Raw genomic sequence first — 19382 nt, forward strand, 5'->3', positions numbered from 1 at the left:
GGCAGAAGAGAGGAACTGAGAGGGCTTGGAGTCTTGTAGCCCATAAAGAGCAGGGAAAGTGGCATGTTTGGACTCACAAGAGCCTGCTCTCTGTGCTGCTCACCCTGCTCCTTCTGGAAGATGGTGGGTAGCACCACTTACATTCTCCTGCCATTCACTTGGCTCCTTTTTGGCTTAGAAATTCATCTCGTAGAACTTACTGTGCAGCACTTAATGGTGCTGGTGCTGGAAGCATAACTTCTGTGCTGCTCCACAGAGATTGCAGCTGTACCCAGAAACCCTTATTAATAGCTTTTAAAAATGCATTTACTCTGAAAGCTGACTATGTTCCTCTCTTCACCCTAAGTTTTCTTATATAAAAGAAATTCTTTCTTCTATATAAAAATGGACTTGGCATTTTTGTACTGTGAAAACAGGGGAGTATCCTGGATTTTACAGTGTTGGAGCTCCTTTGTGCTTTAATATAGGAAAAATAAGAAAGCTTAATGCACTCCTTCCCAGCTACCAGGGCTCACAGAGAAAGAGTAGTGCAAAAAGGGAATACATGGGGACCCATTGGAACAATTTCTCTATCTCCTATGCATATTGAGCTTTTCTGCACTAAAAATAAGAGTCATTAATCAAAGAAAATTGTTCATCTGCTGTTCTAGAAAATACCCATATGTGAAAATGGGAAATAAGTTTTGTGAGCACTGAAAAATTTTGACTGCTCTTGCAGCATGTCACTAGGACATGGAAAAGATGAACCAAAATGCCAATGAGATACCTGTAGCATTTACTGTTCCCACTAGGAGTTACCATCACATAGTGTTGTTTGGATGGGATACCTGTACATTAAGAAATTTCTCTTCCCATCTTCCATTATAATGAGTCCCCTCCTTCAGTCTCTTTTCTACTACTGCTCATAATCCATGTAGCAGAAGACACTGAGATTCAGAACATTAATGTAATTATAAATTCTGCTTTGTTTTCTGTTTTCCCTACAGCACTTGACACAACTAATGTCATGGTCAAAAAGCAAATATTTGAGCTCCTGGCTGCACTGTGCATTTACTCATCAGATGGCCACTCTTTGGCTCTGGATGCCTTGGACCATTACAAGGCAAGTGTTTGGTTGGAGCAGGAGGAATGGCTCAGCTTTGATCCATGCAGACAGATCCATGTACCACAGAAAAGGGTGGGAAAAATGTTTATTTTGCATTGTTTTGGTAAGAGAAGTAGGGGCTTATAAAATGAAAGCTGTAGGAAGTTTTGTGTGGTCAGTGTAGGTCTCTGGTGCTGTTCTGTGACTTGTGTGGACAGATGACTGCCAACCACAAGGTGCATTATGACAGCAAAAGCACCACCAGATCAGCAGAATAAATGGTGCCACATCCACAGGTTTCAGTGCCCATGAGCTCAGGTACATACATCAGTTACCAGAAAGCACAAAGGGATCCAAGAGATGTTTTCAATGACTTTCTCTGCCAACCAGCCCCTGCTCCATAATGGGGGACTTCTGCTTTTACCTGTGTCTTCCTGTCCTGTGCACAGTGGGATAAACTGAGGATTTCAGATGCCAGTTCCATCTGATAACCTGCACCCCAGTCATGGGCATTTATGTCTATATAGAGCATTCTTGCCATAATATCAGTTCTGTTACCAACAGAGTGTGAAGAACCAGCAGTATCGATTCAGCATCATCATGAACGAGCTCTCCAACACAGACAATGTGCCCTACATGGTGACACTGCTGAGTGCTATCAATGCCATCATCCTGGGGAAAGAAGAGCTAAGAACAAGGACACAAATCAGAAATGAGTTCATAGGTAAGAATGTTTGTTACACCTCGCCCTGGAGAAAGTCAGTTACCAAGTGGGTTTTTTTCAGATGTAACCATAAGGTGCCTGAAGAGGCTAGGGAGCAAAACTGCAAATATTAATTTTCTTCTTTCTTTTGACCTTTATTCTCAACAACCTTTCTGTCAACAGATTTTTTTAACTTTTCTGCTTTCCCATAGCTTTGATCTTTTCTGGAATCCCAGCAGCACCTGAGCTTCTTCAGAACATTTCTATAACCAATCATCTTATGTGGTCACATTTCCATATATTGCAACTACTTGTAAGAGTTGATAAAGTTCCTTCACTCTGTGTCTACTCAGTTGAGCCACAGAGGGTGTCCCATGGTTCAGAAGTTTTTCCAACTGCTAGAATCCCAGGCTCCTAGGTACCATTGTTGGGATTCACTCACATGCTGGGCACATCTGAGTTGGTGAGCCTGGGCTCCATTTCTCTCCATGGAGATCAAGGAACATTTGAGCGTATCAGACTGATTTTAGATATCTCAAGTGACTGAGTGACAAGTGACACTCGTGCCCCAAAAGTGCCTGTGTCCCTCAGTAACCCCAGGGGACTGTGCAGTGATTCCCACAGGTGCTGCAGATGTGTGCTGTGGTGTCTCATCATTTACCAGATGACTCTACCTACTTTGATAGATCCATCTGAAGATATTTTCACTTTTTCTCGCTGCAAAAAGTGTTTATAAGCATACATAAAGATCATAGCAAATAAGTACCAAGTGGGTCATAATTCAACTATATTTATTTTTTCACCTGCCAGGGCTTCAGCTGCTGGATGTTTTAGACAAGCTAAGGTAAGGATCTCTACTTATTTTTTTTTAAAATGAGATTCACAGTGAAGTAGATGTGGAAACTTAATACTTACCCAACCTTCTGTTGTGTGAAGTGCAGTGTGCCTGGGTGGAGTGGACCATGCTTGTATGCACCCATTCCATGGGAGCTAGAGGCATTTGGCCAGTGTTAAGAGGCTCTTGCCAACAACAGTGTCACAGGGACAGCTGTTGGCACAGATGGCATGCACAGAGGCTCTGGGCACAGATGGAGTAGCAGTGTCCTCATTGAGGCTGTTTCAGACTGAATCTGAAGCAATGCAGTGGGCTCACTGAGCAGCTCACTGTGTTCAAAACCACTTCACTGCTGCTGTTGGTCCCAGAAGCATCCAACTAAAACAATATATTAATGCATATCTAAATGTAATTTAAAAATTATTTTCCATCAGAAACATGTGTGATAAATTCTATAATGCCGTTTATGTGAGTTGCAGTTACCCATGTAACTGGAATTGCTCCATCCAGCACCATAAAAATTAGGGAAGAGATCTTTTCAGAGAACAGCAACTGTAAAATTCTGACACTGAGTGGTCTTGAGAGTACTGAAAAAGTCAGCTTTAGAGTGTCTGTGTTTTTTTATAAATCCACTATTGAGTAACAGAGAAGGTTTTTCAAACAGAAACATCTTTGGAATATTTTCAGTTAGTCTTGACTTTAAAAGAATAAAGGTGGCAGCCTGATTTCCAAAAGGTCAGAATGCCATTCTGTTGCTACAGCTCCAAGGAGAATTCCATAGCAAGCCTATACTGGGCCAGGTTATGCCATGAGAAGTCCCATTCCTTTGTATGTGTTGATTGTAGGAAGAGGTACATTCAGTTGAAGAAAGGATGCACTGATGGCATCTCATCCTTTATAAATAAGGCAAAGTTGGATACTGTCTATACCAACTGACTGAGTCTGAGAGGCAAAGAGATAAAAGGCATTTAATGAAAACAATAATCTGAAAATTAGTGAAGGGCTCTCCAATGAAAAGGAATGCTGTAATATTGCAGAGACATCGAGGAGGAGGATCTGCTTATCCAGTGTGACACATTTGAGGAGTTCAAAATAGAGGATGATGAGGAGTTACTAAGGATATGTGATGGGATAAACATGAATGATCATCATGAGGTCTTTTCATCTCTCTTCAATAAAGTAAGTTGCTGCTCGTGTGGGGTGTGAGGTCACACAAAGGCCAAGCGGATCCACTTTGCTCAGAACCAGCCTTGCTGTGACAGAAGCTGCTCTGTCTTCCAGGTGAGCCGCTCTCCAGTCTCTGTCCAGCTGCTGTCCATCCTCCAGAGCCTGCTGCACTTGGAACCATCTCACCATTCCAGCCTCCTGCTGTGGGAGTCCTTGGATGCCGTAGTGAACAGAGCCCTTTTACTCGCCAATGACAGTAAGAATGACATATCCATCCAGCCTTGCACACCCCCCTTGTTTTCTATTGTGGCATAAAAGTCTTTCCCCAATGTGCAGGAAATAATCTGTGGGACTTGGTAAGAGCTGAACAGAAGCTGGGACGAAGCTACACCTTCTGTATAAGGTCAAGTGAAGCTTCATCCATGTGGGTGGCACATTTAGCAGTGGGCTTGGGATTCCCAGTGTTGTTTGGTTAATCCCTGAGCTTTGGCTCATGGGAGTCAGTGGGAATCTGTCCTCACTGGTATCCTGCCACTGGTGCTGGCCTGTCTTGCTGGCAGGCATGCTCAAAAGTGTTTGTGGGCTGGGCACATGGGAAGGAAATTGCCTAGAAGCCAAAAGTGTAGTTGTGTAAAGTGACACCAGGAAATGGGCTCTCCCTGGCTACGGATCTGCTGCTTGATGAGGGTTGAATAGCATGAACAAGCCTGTGGGCTGATCCCTTCCCTCACCTTGACTCGTTTCTCTAGTCCAAGGGAACACAGTTGAAGAAGTCATTGAGAGGCTGCTGTCCATCAAAAAGCACCCAAACAAGCAAAAGCGAGCAGAAAACCGCCTGTCTGGGAGCGCAGCTGGAGGCGTCCAGGGGGAGCCAGAGCCATGTGCACATGCAGCTCGGTGTCCAGTGGGATCATCAAACCCCGCCAGGGCACCAGCAACATCCTCAGGGCCACTGGCCAACGAAAAGAAGATCTCGTCCTGCCAGTTCACAGCCTGCTGTGCTCTGCCAGAGAAATCTAACCCTCCCTCCAGCACTGCTCCCAACCCAGCACCTCCAGCCCCACCACCTCTACCCTCTGGCACAGCAGCCATGAACCCCACATCCTCCATGACAAATACACCTCCAGTCCCTGGCATCCCTCCACCTCCACCCCCACTGCCTGGCATGGGCATGGGGGTTGTTCCCCCTCCTCCTCCACCATTGCCTGGCATGGGAGGTATTCCCCCTCCACCTCCATTGCCTGGCATGGTGAGCATTCCACCCCCTCCACCTCCACTGCCTGGCATGGGGGGTATCCCACCCCCTCCACCTCCATTGCCTGGCATGGGGGGTATCCCACCCCCTCCACCTCCATTGCCTGGCATGGGGGGTATCCCACCCCCTCCACCTCCATTGCCTGGCATGGGGGGTATCCCACCCCCTCCACCTCCATTGCCTGGCATGGGGGGTATCCCTCCTCCTCCACCCCTCCTTCCTGGCATGACAGGAGACCACATAGAAGCCGTGGTGGCCTCCCAGTACAGCTGCCCCCTTGGTTTGGGCAGGCCTCCCCACAAGACAGCAAAGACACCAACGCTGAGAATGAAGAAGCTGAACTGGCAGAAGCTGCCCTCCAACGTGGTGAGAGGTGGGTGCTGCTGGCATAAAATCACTGCTGCTTTAGGGGTACTTTACATTGCTGCTTTTACTTCCCAGGGGAAGAAATACTATTTTAAAGTTTGTCAGATGGGGTTGACTCTGTTTAGATACAGAACTTGCCTGATTTCCTTTACTTTTGACCCACAGAGCTGATATAAAAGTAACATGAAACTACTAATGTCATAGTAACTATTCTAACTGAATTAGTACTTTGGAATAGCTTGTTTATAACTAAAATATTCGAACTTAAGAGAAAGGGATGGGAATATTTTCCTGATTTACTATGACGTGCCTTAGGCTCTGATCTGAGTTCCCCAGACTTTTATTACCCAGCTTATCTGTGTTTGTACCTGGGTACATTAAAGTCATGAGTAAGAGTGCATGGGAGGATCACATCACATATCTCTTGATTTTTGGGTTGCATTTCCCTCTACTCGTGGATTCAAAGTGGAGCATGAAATGTGAGAAGAAGCTGGGACAAGCTGTGTCAGCTTTGTCCTAGACAAGTAAGGCATCCACTGCATGAAAGTAGGCAGAGGTGAAATCTAAATAAGGCATGTCTTCAATCACAAGAGCAGTAAAATGTTGGGATTATTTCAGTAGAGGCTTTTACAGGCATGTTAGGGTGATGATTTTATTTTAAGATATAAGAAATTGCAGTAGAAATTAATTCAGGCAGTCCTGTAGCCAGCATTATACAAAGAGACTTGTGTATAAAATGAAAAACAGAGAAGGACACAGTCAGAAAATGTCCAAGTTGTGCCTAGTCCCCCCATTAGGATGCAAGGAAGCAAAAAATAATATCAATCAGGGGACTAGAAAGAAATGTCTGAGGTCCTTGTCATGCTAATCCAGTTTGCCCACCATGGAGGAAAACACAGTTTTACAGGGAGGCATGGGGCTGTACAGCCTCTGTGTGCCCAGTGCTGCCTCCCCTTACCAGATTTAATTGCCCTTCAGGCCCTTTGAATCCCACCTGTGGCACTTGCCCCTCTTCAATAATGACCCTTTATCCAGGATTAATATGTGTTTTCTTATTTCATTCAAGTTCTGAAGAGTGTCCCTGCTAGCAGCTCACCTTGCCCCAGGTGCCAGGAGCTTTCAGGTGTCCCTGCAGCCAGTCTGAGCACTTTGTCTTTCTTTCAGAGAGCCACTCAATGTGGGCTTCTGTGAGCAGCAGCAGTGAGGAAACCATAGAGCCCAACTACAGCAGCATTGAGCAGCTGTTCTGCTTCCCACAGCCAACCCCCAAGGAGAAGACAGCAGCACCAGTGAAGGCAGAGCCGAAGGAGGTGAGGAGACCCGCCTCGTTTTTTCGAGTAAAGATCCCTGCAGACTGCTCATCTAATATGAGATATCTTCTTTTTCTTTAATGAAGATCACATTTTTGGACTCCAAGAAAAGTCTCAATTTGAACATATTTTTGAAGCAATTTAAATGGTAAGATATGGCCAGTTTTCGTGAGAGTTGACAAAGCTTTGAGCAGGTTTTGCAATATCTGGAAGGTCCTCATGAAATCTGTTTTAGCAATATGCTTTGGTGGTCCATACTGCTAATTCGTCTGATCATTCCCCATTTTTGTCCTACACTGTCTTTAAAATTCTGAATTTAGGGGTTTAGTTATGTTTTTACATACAACTTCCCCATAAGTTGGCAAAGGAGTTACATCTCCATTTTACAGATAAAGCTGTGGCACAGACTCTTAGGGTGACCTAGACTGTGAGACACACTTGGAGGTCAAATCTGTCCTCAAATCAGAGCCAATAGACAAAGGAAGAGTTCAGTTCTCTTTTAAGATAAAAAAATGCTCAGAGACAGGATCTCAGTTGCAGGATTCATCTCTGGCCTTGAGTCACTTGATCAGGGCCAGAAATAGGATTTGGGTCATAGCAGGGATCCAGGTCATTCTAAGTTAATTGTGGGGAGATACCTTTCCTTTTGGATTATTGTCGCTCTTTACTAGGGAAAGCACAGAGTGCTTGCACAGATAAATCTCTTGGTAGTGTGTGATAGTTGAAAAGTGGTCCTTGGTTGATGGCTGGCTCTGCTCCTTCTCCCTGCAGCTCCAATGAAGAGGTGACTGCCATGATCCAGAATGGGGACCGGACCAAGTTTGATGTTGAGGTTCTGAAGCAGTTGCTGAAGCTGCTGCCTGAAAAGCATGAGGTCAGGAGGAAAACAGTATCCTTGGTTCAGAGAGCTGAACACATAGTGCAACCCTGCAGTCTTGATTCTTTATTTCTCATTAGATAGAAAACCTGAAGGCCTTCAAAGAAGAGAAATCAAAGCTAGCAAATGCAGATCAGTTCTATCTTCTCCTCCTTCAGATTCCCAGGTAAGTTTGTTGGTCATGAACTTCAGCCCAAGCTGTTTCTTGATTTACCTGTGGGAAGTGTAAGTTTCCTTATAGGAATCTCACAGACCAAGACTGGTGGATATAACTGGTGGAGTCCCCCCTTCCACCTTAGAGCTATCCCTTTCCCTGTCACCCTTAGATGAAGGGCTCTTCCTGATCCAGCACCTCCTCTCCCTCTGAAGCAGCAGAAGCTGGCCCAGACTCAGGGTCAGATCTGCCCTAGGAGGCTCCATAACTTAGTGAAAGGCAGTGCCAAATGCAGTGCCAAGAGGAAACTCTTCTCTTTGCTAATCACAGTGCATCAGCAGAACCTACATTCCTGCTGGTCCTCAGGGCAAGCAGCAGCCCCTCGCCTCCCTCCACAGGACACACTGATGGTCTGGTGTGCTTGTGGTGGACAGCAGTGTTGTGGGGGGGCATGGCTGGCTGGTGGTGGGGGAAAGGGGCTGCTGGCCGAGATCCCAGGAGATCTTTATGCTGTGAATCCATCTCCACCCTTAGCTACCAGCTGCGCATTGAGTGTATGCTGATCTGTGAAGAGACCACCGTCGTGCTCGACATGATTCAGCCCAAAGCTGAAGCCATCCGGAGAGCCTGTGAAGGTATAGATGGCCTGAGCTTATTTCTGCGTCTGATTTAAGACAGGGAATTTTAACCCTCACAAAACTTCCCTGGAATTCTGCAGTGTTACAGCCCAAGCCCCAAAGAATTCCTGTGTGGTCCATTCACTGGTTTGCTGCAAATGGGATGCAGCTTTACGTATCTCCACTGATGGTCAAAGCCCTTAACAGGACCAAAGATCATTTTCTCTCACCCTCATCCCTTTTTTTCTGCAGCAGATGTATTCCTCTGGAACACTTTGAATGGTGAAGTGCTGGCAGTTCATCAGCCCTTTCAAAGAGCTGAATTTAGACAGCAGAGCTGGCCCTGCTGCAGCTAATTCATCCATCCAGCATTATTTCCCAAATTAAGAACTTCATACAGCAATTTTCTCTGCTGCCAGAAAAGCCTACCCCAAACTTCCTCCGAAAGTAGCAATGCTTTAGTATTTCCTTGCCTAGAAATGGAACCAGAAGAAAAAGGTTTTTATTTTGGGTTATAAATTGCTGATGCTTCACTATGGTGAATACACAGAAAATTTATGGAATAGATTTTGGCTTCGTGTGGCAGAAACCTTTGGTCTCACTCCTCTGAGAGCAGTATGCCCTTCTTGGCACTGCCAAGTGTCACCTATCCTACAGAGCCAGTTCCCCCAACTTCTGCTGGGAGTTTCTCCAGCTGGCATTACAGGTGTCTGCTGGGATAAATTGAAATTTCCCCCAAAGTGATTCCCCAGCAGCCCAGTTGTTCTTTTGGAGCTGTTCCTGCCTCAAAGCTGAGTGCTTCAGAAAGCACAGCACTGCAGCACCCTGTTGTAAGAGCAAGGACAGGAACTGTCCTCTTCATGTCTGGTGGATAATCACCTCCACCATGAGAGACCAGGAACAGGGTCAGTGTGTCTTAGGTTTTAGCAGCTGGCAGGTAATCATAGGGCAGTCAGAACTGGCTTCACAGCATAGCTAAATGAAGTCAGCAAGATTAAATTTGCAGCCCAGTTACCCTTGCCCACACTGGGAAACGTGATTTAGTGGAATTCAGAATCCCAATTGCAGTGCAGTTTAGGAAATGAGGCTTTTGCTTAAAAGTCCCTTATGTTTTTCAGATCTTTTGACCAGTCATCGCCTGCCAGTCTTTTGTCAGCTGATTCTCAAAGTTGGAAACTTCCTGAACTACGTAAGGACTATTTTTGTTCTTCTCCTCCCTTCATTACATGTGAATGATCTCCTTTAACGTTGTAATTTGGATGGTGATGGACACAGTAGTTACATCTGCTTTTTTTTCTCTCTTGTAGGGAAGTCACACAGGCGATGCCGATGGGTTTAAAATCAGCACTTTACTCAAACTAACAGAAACCAAAGCAAACCAAACCCGCATTACACTGCTCCACCATATTCTAGAGGTACCACTGCCAAGTCCTGCACAGTGGGGAAGAGGGAGGGTTTTACCACAGATGAAACATTTCTCCTACTCTACGGTTGGCTAATGCCACATGCTCATACTCATATCCTCCCTGGCAAGCCCCAGAGTGTCACAAGTCAGGAGCATTTGAATCACTTTGGTGACTCTGGTGGAGGCTGCTTGTGGGCACTGCTCCTTATTTTAAGACTTGCTCTGCTTCCCTCCAGCATCTTTTCCCACATGTCTGCAACTTCCTTTCATATTTGTGCAATCTGCACATCAGCAGCTGCAAACCACGGGGCACAAAGCTGTCCTGGCTCATCTGTACCCATTCAGCATTTCTGCCTTTCCATGGACTTTCCCTTTTCCTCCAGACTGTGCTCAGACTTTTCATGCTTCTCTCCAAGCCCCCACGGCTTTCCTCTTCCCTGCAATGCTGTTTTTATCTTTTTTCTCCATGCTCTCTCTGCCACCTTCATTCATCAATGTCCCTCGGTTTCAGTTACGCATGTTCAAGCTGTGCTTTAGCTGGCAGTAGCTGCAGAAAGGACAGCTGTGAAAGTAAAGAATGCAAGATTGAAGGCCTTTTAGTACCCTTCTGGGACCATAGGAAGTGTCAGATTGCATCAAACCACAGTCCTGCCTCCCCCATGCTCAAGAAGAGCTCTGCTTTGCTTTGAACTATGAATATTTCTCAGGGTTCAGCACTATTCTGTTTTTATAGCCACGGGAAATGCTTTTCCTCTCTGAATGTGCAGACTACAGACTGGGGGACACAACACAGCACAGTCAGCCTTCCTGGACACTTCTGTCCAGCTTCCCCTCAGCTCCTGCCACACACCAAATAACACTTATTTCTCTCTTCCTCTTCAGGAAGTAGAAAACAGCCACAAGGACCTACTGGAGCTGCCAAAGGATCTTGAATATGTTTCAAAAGCAGCAGGGTAAAATTGTGTGTCACTTCCTTTGAATTAAAAACAAAAATAAATCCCATGCACATCAACAATGTACCAGAAATTAGGACACACACAGCTGGTGTAGAGATTAACAAGATGGCATCTTACATAGTTTTAACTGAAAGATTTGGTTGATGAATGTTGAAAGCCCTTTAATATATAATAATTCTACTACAGCTGGCAACACTTAGGACTGAAATTTGCAGAGCAGTCAGTTAAAACTTCCTCCTAGACCCTTCTGAAATGTGCACTGCCCTTGTGGTGGCAGGAGCTGGTAAAGGCCAGCTACCCAAAAGCATTTCTGAAGTACTTCCAGGCAGGGAAACTGAGCTAATATTGAGCATGGCAAGTGGAGAACAGCCTTTTGAATGGGTGGACTTTTCTGCTATTCATCTACCCGATACACAAAATTGTAGGTAGGTCTGGCAGCCTTTCCATAAGTTCTGTGGAGGGAAGCTTTTTTTCCATGAGCTTGGACTGTATAGAGAATTCAGAGCACAGCTTTCAGTCCAGTGAAGTGGTGGGAAGCAGAGGGGTGACCTAACCACCAATTCAGACTTGTCCACTCCTTGGTCAGCTCAATATGCTGGAGTGTCAACTAATGGCAGGGTTCTGTGTGATTTCAGAATTAATCTTGATATTATACGCACGGAGTCCGGTACCAATTTAAAGAAGTTGCTGGAGCTTCAGCGGAAAGTCTTATCATCAAATGAGGATGTGAAACAGCAATATGAGAAACCCATCCAGGTCAGTAATGGAGCTGCCTTAGATCTCCCCCATTACACACAGAGAGATGGTGCATTGTACATCTGCAGCTTAGGAGCCTCATGAGAGGAGAGAAAATATTGCCACAGACATGCTCTCAGATTTGGAAATAGGCTGCAATGCCACACAATCCAAATGTGCATATGCCAGCTGTACCCCAAACCTAGATACCTTTGGTGAGTCCATTTCTTAGGGTGTGTGCCCCAACTGCTCTGTCCATGCTTTTGTGTGACTCCTCACTCTAAGAGAAGATGGTCACCTTCTGTGTGGATCAGCAGAATGAAGCCCTTTGCTTGGGATTAAGCTTTGCGTGGAGCTTTGCATGTCTTGCTCAACCACCCCTGTAAACTGGCACAGCACAGTTGCCAAGAGTAAAGGTCATCTGCAAATCTTAATTTCTTCCCACTTGCTTCCCAAAAGCTCTGCTGCAGTTTAAAGCCAGGACGCAGAATCCTGCTCTAAGCTCTAATCCTTTTTCTGTGAGTGCACTTCACTCGTTGTCCTCTGGATGGTGTTCTACTGTGTGCATTTAATGCATTTCAGGACAGCATTGATGCCTCCAGAAAGCTAGAAGAAGAATTTGAAACCATTGAAAAGAAGAGAGAAGAACTTGCAAATTATCTCTGCGAAGACCCAAGCAAGTTGTCCTTAGAGGACATATTTAGCATCATGAAGACCTTCAGAGATCTCTTCATCCGAGCCCTGAAGGTTGGTGTCTGCACACAGGATGCTGATCATCCCTAGTGCTGGTGGCTGCCTCCACTCCAATGGACAGGGGTGGGATGGGCACCCAAATCCAGGGGGGAACCTGGTTACAGCCTCCTCCTTTTGGCACTTGGCATGAGGTCCCCCAGTGAAGCAGTGTCTGATCTCTCCTCCACTGCATCCTCATGCAGTTCTCTTGCTGCTGGGCCTGGCCCAAACACCAGGAATTTGTGATTTTGGTGCAACTTGAGCTGAAGAGTCACAAAGATGCTGTTGGGCCAAGTGTGCAAGTTTTAGAGAAAGGGTTTACAAAACTTAACCCTTTGGTCCAACCTGAGCAAACAGAACAGAGATATGTAGTAAAAAAGCCATCTGTTTGCAAAAAACTGTGGCCTCAGTATCTCCCACTTTCACCTCAGCTAGAGGTCAGGCAGGTGAGCACAGTGCAGGTAGCTGTGTGAGGCATATCACCACGGCCACTTCCACCTGGGACATGGCAGAGTCTTGGCCAAGTCAGCAGTCCCCTCTCACCGTTTTGGTAAGACAGCCCTTATTCCCAATGCGCATTTTATTTATTGGACAGGATGAGGCCAGAATTTCTCTTCCTTCATCTATAGATCTTCTTTCTCTTCATTAGCTTCTCTAGCAGACATTTACCCAACCTTCTTATACCATTGTTACCTCACTGCAGGAAAACAAGGACAGAAAGGAGCAAGCTGCCAAAGCAGAGAAAAGGAAAAAACAGCTAGAAGAGGAAGAGGGGAAGAGACAGAAGGGAGAAAATGGAAAAGTCAGTGAGTATCTGAAATGGCTTCAAAAAATAGAGATGGAGTCATAGGAGCTCTTTGCTGGTCCTGCTTTAATGGACCAGTAGCAGTAATTTATTTTGTAGGTTTCCAGGTGCTGGCTGACTAAAGGCTTTTAGGTGTCTTCCAGCCATAGCTAAGTATTGACTTTCCATAGTTGCAGCTGGGCAGAGAAGTTAATTTTAGGTTTGCTGACTGAACAGCAAAGAAGAAAGAAAACCACCATAAATTAAATATTTCAGTTAACTTTTTCAGTTTCTAAACATAACTTTTGAATCCCAGATCTAAAAAGAAACATTTGACTTATCCACCATCCAAGGTCTCTGTATACGCTTGAATAGTCTCTCTTTACCACAGTTGTTCCAAAAATCTCTCAGGTTACTTAAACATGCCTTCTTCTGGATGCAAATGAAAGACTGAAAAATGTAATTGGAAGAAGCTGAGAGGAAAGAAAAATCAAAATTATTTTTCCTCCGGAAAAAAATGGGCTCCCACCAACATCAATAACAAACAGGGAATATTTCAAGGTCATGGTATAACCAGGAGTATGTCCAGACAGAGTTGGTGCCACTGGTGCCAGGCTGTAGCACCAAGACTTGGGAGCAAATCCTTTGTCTTCAGCCAGGATGTGCTGCTGTGGGATCACGAGCACGGGCTGCTCCCAGGTCTGGTGTAGGTGCCTTGCTCCTGCCCAGTGGTTGCTTATTCTGGGACAGCAGTAGCCACCTCAGCAGTGGCATCACTGCAGTCTTCTCCTGCCCTATCTCATGGGCAGGTTTAACACCCGTTTCTCTTCCCCTCAGTCAAGAAGGGGTTGATGAAGCAGGAGGAGGTGTGTGTCATCGACGCCCTGCTCGCCGACATCAGGAAAGGGTTCACGCTGAGAAAGACAAAGAACAGACACGAGTCAGATGCAGTTCCTAAAGCCTTGTCTGCAGAGAGCCCAGAGGAAAGCCAGTCTGGTAAGGACACAGACCTGACTGTACCTGCAGCTATTCATTCCCTTCTGACTCTGAGCCTGAGCCAAGCATGCACCAGCAAGCAGCCTTTGTGTTTGCATTTGGGGCATTTTATTTAAGAGGACTTTGCAGCCAGTGCCAAGGAGAAGAGGAGCAGAGACACTTGAGCTGTTGCTAGTCAGGTCTGTCACAAAATTAGCAGGAATTTGGAGCAGCATGGACCTGCATCTGTGTTGATAAAACCTCTGAGGTGCTTGACCCACGTGTACCATGCTGGTACACCAGCCATGGTACCATGCTGATGGTCCCCTTCATGCTCTCAAGTCTCAGTAGCCCAGTGTATTTCTGCCTTGGAGACTGCTGCATCCCATCTTAGTCTACACTTGGGAGACTGAAGAAGCCTCTTAAAAAAGGTAAACCCTATTTGCAGAAGTACCCAAGTGCTTTAGGTGTTGTGAGAAGATAGCTCATGGGTTTAGCTTTTCTTTGGTCTCTTGACCTCAGTGTCAGTGCAGTTAGATAAGTCCAAGGACATTGGTCTATCCATGGCTCTCCTAGACCTGCTCTGCAAGGACGGGTTAAGGCTGGCTAATGGGCAGCCTTGAAGTCATCACATAGCCAAGCCAGCAATCCAGCCTGGTCCAGGACCTCACAGGCAGGGTCTCTCTTCTGACATAGACTTTCAGGTTTCCTCACAAGTCCCAGAGCTACCATGGAAATCAGCCGTTTTGCAGCAAAGACACATTAACAGCTGCTGAAAACAGATCAGGGGCTTTGCTGAGGTGGAGCCTGGGAGTCAGTGGAGGTGACCACATGGGTATAAGGAGGGGAGGTACAGGGAGGATAAACTGGTGCTGCCTCTGCACAGCTGCTTTAGGGTCAGTGCTCCCTCCACAGGCAGCTGCTAACCTGTGACCTCTGCAGGGTAGGGGCATCTTGCTTGATTCCTGGTGGAGCTGCAGCAGTGGCTGATAGTGTGTTTTCTGTTTAAAGGAAAGGATCCACAAGCAGCAGGGAAGCAGACTGATGACAAGACCAAGCAAAACAAGGATGATCATCCCTCAGAAAGCACTCCTCCCTCAACCACTGCCCCGATGGAGACAGGTGGAGGTGTTACAAATGGTTCAGCTTCAGGCCAGGTATTATCTAAAAACAATGCTGGAGGAAGTTTGCCACTGGAGTCCCAGACCAAAAGCCCCTCAGTGAGCATGGTGGAAGATGATGGAGCCAGTCAGACCATGCTGGGCCCCGGGATGGAGCAGGCAAACAGCGTGGAAAGCCTCCAGCCCAGCACAAAGAGCGGCTCCCTTGCCTTCTCTGTGGCTGACATAGGCACAAGGATAAGCTTTGTGAGCAGCAGTTCAGCCTCTGCTCTGGGAGACCAAGTGAGCTGGACTAACGGGTCCATGTCGGGAGGCCAGGACAAGGAATGCCCAACTGGGGGCTCAGAGAGTGCTCAGTCTGCTCCCTGCAGTGAGGCTCAGCAGGCAGAGTCAAAAGAAATGACGAAGGAGAATGAAGACCCTGGTACAGACTCACTGTTGGACACCTCTCAAGACAAGTCCTTCTCAGAAGAGCCAGCCACTGACTCCTCTTGTTCAGCAACACTTCCCCCAGAGCAAACTCGCAGCGACAGGGAAAAGCAGAGGACATCAGGGAAACGGAAGAAGAAGAAGAGGCACAGCAAAAGCTACTCAGGTAGACAATTTTATAAATAGCCCTCGGGGACTGACTTAAATGTGGGAACCTTCCTGATATATTTGTATATGCCTGTTTCTTTCCAATTCAAGGCCTGATGCCCCCTGCCCCTGGAGTCACACTATTTCATGCAGCTATTATATTTTTTAAACCTGAAAGAGCTTTAAAAAGAAAAACACAAGCGTAGTTCATTCTGGTGCCATGTATAAGTAGTTTATAAAGGAGTAATGATGAATCAATAATTAAAAAGCCCATTACACATACACAGTAAAGATGGCAATAAGCACATCTGTCAAGTGTGCTAAAGACAGCTACAAGGCACAGTTATGTGCAAACAAGAGCTCCATTAGGCTCCAGAACAGTGATTAAGAGCATTTAATACTGGGTACTTAATCAGCAATCACCCCCTCTGAACTACTTATAAACACATAAAAGCAGCAACATCAATGCTGCCTTGAGGTTGTTTGGTTTTTCCCCTCATTCCAACAGCACTTTGGCTGACAACCTGCCCCAGGGGTACTTTAGGTGGCCTCTAAACATTCGATGGCCCTCAAACCATCGCTGCAGAGGGAGGGGGAGAGGTCAGTCCCTGAAAAGAGCATCTTGCTGATGCTTCCACCAGGGATCAATCCTCCAGCTGGGCTGCCCTGCTGGGACTGGGAGGGAGCTCACAGGCCTCCTCTTAATACCAAAAGTCCTCAGCCAGTCCCAAACCTGGGAAGAGTGTCCAAGTCCTTTAGATCCTACCACCTTAATCCCAAATTAGAGATGCCTCATAGGAAAGACAGATGGGTCTGCCAGCCTTTAGAACTTACAGCATACTTTCCAAAGCCTGTTTCCTACAAGATCCTGAGGTCAAATGGGCAGGCAAATGGGAAAGTCTTTTTCTACCAATGCTTGATGGTTTCCTTTCAAGAAGGGTGAAGGAGAAAGAAAAGGAGGGTTTGAATACCCATTGCTGAGAAAAACAGCATAGTTTGAGCAGCTGCCACAGAGGGACTTACCCTTTTAATGCAGCATGCCCCAGGGTTGTAGTTATTTACATTTCTAAACATGCTACATTCCCTTAGAAACAAGCCACAAACCAAAAGTGATTTCCTAGAACAGTAGTTCCCAAACTTGTTTCTTTGGAGGAGCAGAAGCTGCAGCAATGGGAGCATCCCATGCTCCCAGCCCTGGCAGTGCTTTCCTGACACCTGAAATTAGGACTTCTGGCTTAAGAACTGATCCCAGCCTGCAAAAGCCACAGAGTTCCCTGGGAATCCAGGGATGGCATCAAGGGGGTTGGAACTAGATGATCTTTAAGGTCCCTTCTAACACAAACCATTCAAAGTTTCTATGTTCTTAGGAATCTCTCTGCTACTAGACAGTATTTTCATCATAAAAAGTTCCCTTTTGTTACCTTGGCCTTGCCATGATCAGATATATTTAGTATCTCTCTTTTGTTCAAAAGCAGAAGTTGAGACTGATACTGGAGATAATAAAACAAAAAAAGATTGTGTGACACAATGAGGTATGTAAACTACAAAAGTGTTTTTTGTGAACTAACCACAACACTGGGACTTCACAGACCTAATCAGTATTCAACACATCATCTCAGCTTTTTGTCTTTGTGTCTAATCACAAACACATGTGAAATAAATTTGTTACTCTGATTTTTACTCTCCAGGGTGTTGATCTTGTGTTGAGTGGAGTCAGTGCTTATCTCCATTCGACACAGGGTCACAGCCCACATGTTTGTCCTCTGTGTCAGCAGCAGCCAAACTGCTTCTCCCTGCAGATAATTAAGAGCCATTATTCTAACCAAACAATCAAACTTCATGTGATGAACAAAGTCCTTGCTTTGATCACATTATTTTCTCAAAAACTGTAAAAATGCAATTTCAGTACCTACCTCCAGCAAAGAACATTTGGTTTGCTTGTGGGTAACCGCTTTCTATAGCACTGTTTAAATATGGGTATCTGGAAAAGAGAATAAAACACTGGACCCAGGGACAAATACTAGTTGGGGCGAGATATCAGCTCCCACTCAAAGCTAAATTCAACTTCTGACTTGCACACAAGTTCCCTGCATCCTTCACTGGTGCTGGCAACATACAGTTGCCCCTCAAAAGGAATTCCAGGATGAGACTTTAATTTGCAAAACTTCCCCTGTTTTTACAGCAAGTGAAAAGAAAAGCAAGAAAAATAAACAACTGAAACACCCACTGTACTGAAATTGCATAGTTACGCCTTGTCCTTTCCATGCTGATGAGCATCTCTTATGAACTAAATCAATATTATCAAATCATTCTTTGTCTTGCTTCCTGAAAGGAATGTATTTATTCTCCAGCAGCCCAAGTTCCCTGGGGCTGGTAGCCCCACTGGGAGCCCTGCTCCTGCACAGAGACAGGAGCAATCTGTGCAGGATTTCCCCACAGGACTGCTTTTGTTCCTGCGCCTGGAGGATCACTGCTAGCAAGAGAAAATGGGATATACATTGGCTAGTTGCAGTCCTGAGTACTCCTGCCCTCCTTTTGGCACTTATCTTGCAGTACCATAGGATTACATGAAGTGAAAGTAGCTCTGTTGGTTTAAAAATCTTAAGGAAGATTTCCTGCAGGAACAGAAAATAGTAGCAATGAAGCATAGGTGAGAAGTATGCTGGACCAGTGGACATGCTGCATTGGAAGGACAGCTGGGACCATGAGTTAAGCTTAACTCAAAATTTTTTTTAAGCATACAGGCCTAAAAAAAGTCATATTTGAAAAAATATATGAAACATAGTTTCACTTTGTCCTAGGAAGACATAGAAACACAACACAGAGGAATGCATGGGCATACATTACCTGCATGACATGGCCAAGTCAGGCAAGGGTTTCACTGCATCCTTGCAATGCAGTGCCTGGCATTGCACCAGCAGAGCCCACCTGGGCTTTGATGCCAGGAAGGCAGAGATGAGCTGCACCTTGAAACCTGCACTTCTCTTTTTCCTTTCTTTTCTATGTCACACAGCAAGGGCAGCAGAAGCAAAAACCCATTTGCTTGTCTTAGTCTCCTGCCAGAGAACTTCCTCTCCAAATGCAGCTCCTGTCTTGATGAGACAGATGAGACAGAACTTCTTGATAAAACAGATTCAGCAAGCCTTGAGTGTTACCAATCAGTATTTTTTCCTAGGATCTTCCACCTGATATTTTTTTTTTTTATTTTATGTTTTGTCCCAAGCATACATGGTCTGTTCAGATCCCTACTAGTTCTCTTTTGGTACAGCATATTTCTTTCTCTGGTGGATTTGTTGATGTGGAAGTTAATGGGTCTCAGTGAAGCCACAAGAATCTTCTTCCTTCTTGTGCAGAACCAGCTGCAGGGATCAAGATTCAAACCCCTTACGAGTTTTTAGAGCTTCCCTAACAGCAGCAGAGAGCAAGAACAGCCTGACACTCTGTGATAATATTTCAGAGCAATAAAGACTGTAATGAGCTACTGAGTTCTTGCCTCACCTTGACCATATCTTGTTATACAGCAATTTCTGTAATAATGTTAATGTCTTTAACTATCAGCTTTTACTCCTAAAGAATGGTATCCCACATTATGTTAATGTTCTTGAAAGAAATGTTTTTGCTGTTTTTCCTCTGGAATCAAGGCACTGGTGGTCACACTGTTTGTGTGCACCCTGACAACATCTCAACTCAATTCCAGCCAAGTCCAGAAAGAGCTTGAAGAACCATTTTA

The 19382-nt window shown here is 45.5% G+C and overlaps 1 protein-coding gene and 1 long non-coding RNA gene across 5 annotated transcripts in view; one reads left to right on the plus strand and one right to left on the minus strand.

The window, feature by feature from the left end:
* INF2 (inverted formin 2) overlaps positions 1-19382 on the plus strand; it is a 40412-nt gene that overhangs the window by 18879 nt on the left and 2151 nt on the right. Inside the window, exons 3-22 of one of the 3 annotated variants that reach the window (XM_014871864.2) lie at positions 987-1102; positions 1649-1808; positions 2598-2631; positions 3660-3801; positions 3904-4045; positions 4539-5417; positions 6575-6720; positions 6807-6868; positions 7492-7594; positions 7678-7763; positions 8286-8386; positions 9487-9557; positions 9676-9783; positions 10656-10726; positions 11365-11485; positions 12047-12211; positions 12900-13002; positions 13818-13976; positions 14967-15671; positions 17125-17184. In XM_014871864.2, the coding sequence (XP_014727350.2) occupies positions 987-1102; positions 1649-1808; positions 2598-2631; positions 3660-3801; positions 3904-4045; positions 4539-5417; positions 6575-6720; positions 6807-6868; positions 7492-7594; positions 7678-7763; positions 8286-8386; positions 9487-9557; positions 9676-9783; positions 10656-10726; positions 11365-11485; positions 12047-12211; positions 12900-13002; positions 13818-13976; positions 14967-15671; positions 17125-17183 (3533 nt within the window). In that variant the 3' untranslated portion in view covers position 17184. The remainder of the gene's footprint in view (positions 1-986; positions 1103-1648; positions 1809-2597; positions 2632-3659; positions 3802-3903; positions 4046-4538; positions 5418-6574; positions 6721-6806; positions 6869-7491; positions 7595-7677; positions 7764-8285; positions 8387-9486; positions 9558-9675; positions 9784-10655; positions 10727-11364; positions 11486-12046; positions 12212-12899; positions 13003-13817; positions 13977-14966; positions 15672-17124; positions 17185-19382) is intronic. The other 2 variants (XM_088166296.1, XM_088166297.1) reach the window with 2 other exon arrangements.
* LOC148223445 (uncharacterized) overlaps positions 13051-19382 on the minus strand; it is a 31929-nt gene continuing 25597 nt past the window's right edge. The window contains exons 5-6 of one of the 2 annotated variants that reach the window (XR_015804264.1): positions 17566-17633; positions 13051-13894 (exon numbers count right to left, since the gene is read on the minus strand). This is a non-coding gene — a long non-coding RNA (uncharacterized LOC148223445). The remainder of the gene's footprint in view (positions 13895-17565; positions 17634-19382) is intronic. The other variant, XR_015804263.1, reaches the window with a different exon arrangement.

This window comes from Sturnus vulgaris, chromosome 6 (assembly GCF_052056855.1).
Source record: "Sturnus vulgaris isolate bStuVul1 chromosome 6, bStuVul1.hap1, whole genome shotgun sequence".
NCBI lineage: Eukaryota > Metazoa > Chordata > Aves > Passeriformes > Sturnidae > Sturnus > Sturnus vulgaris.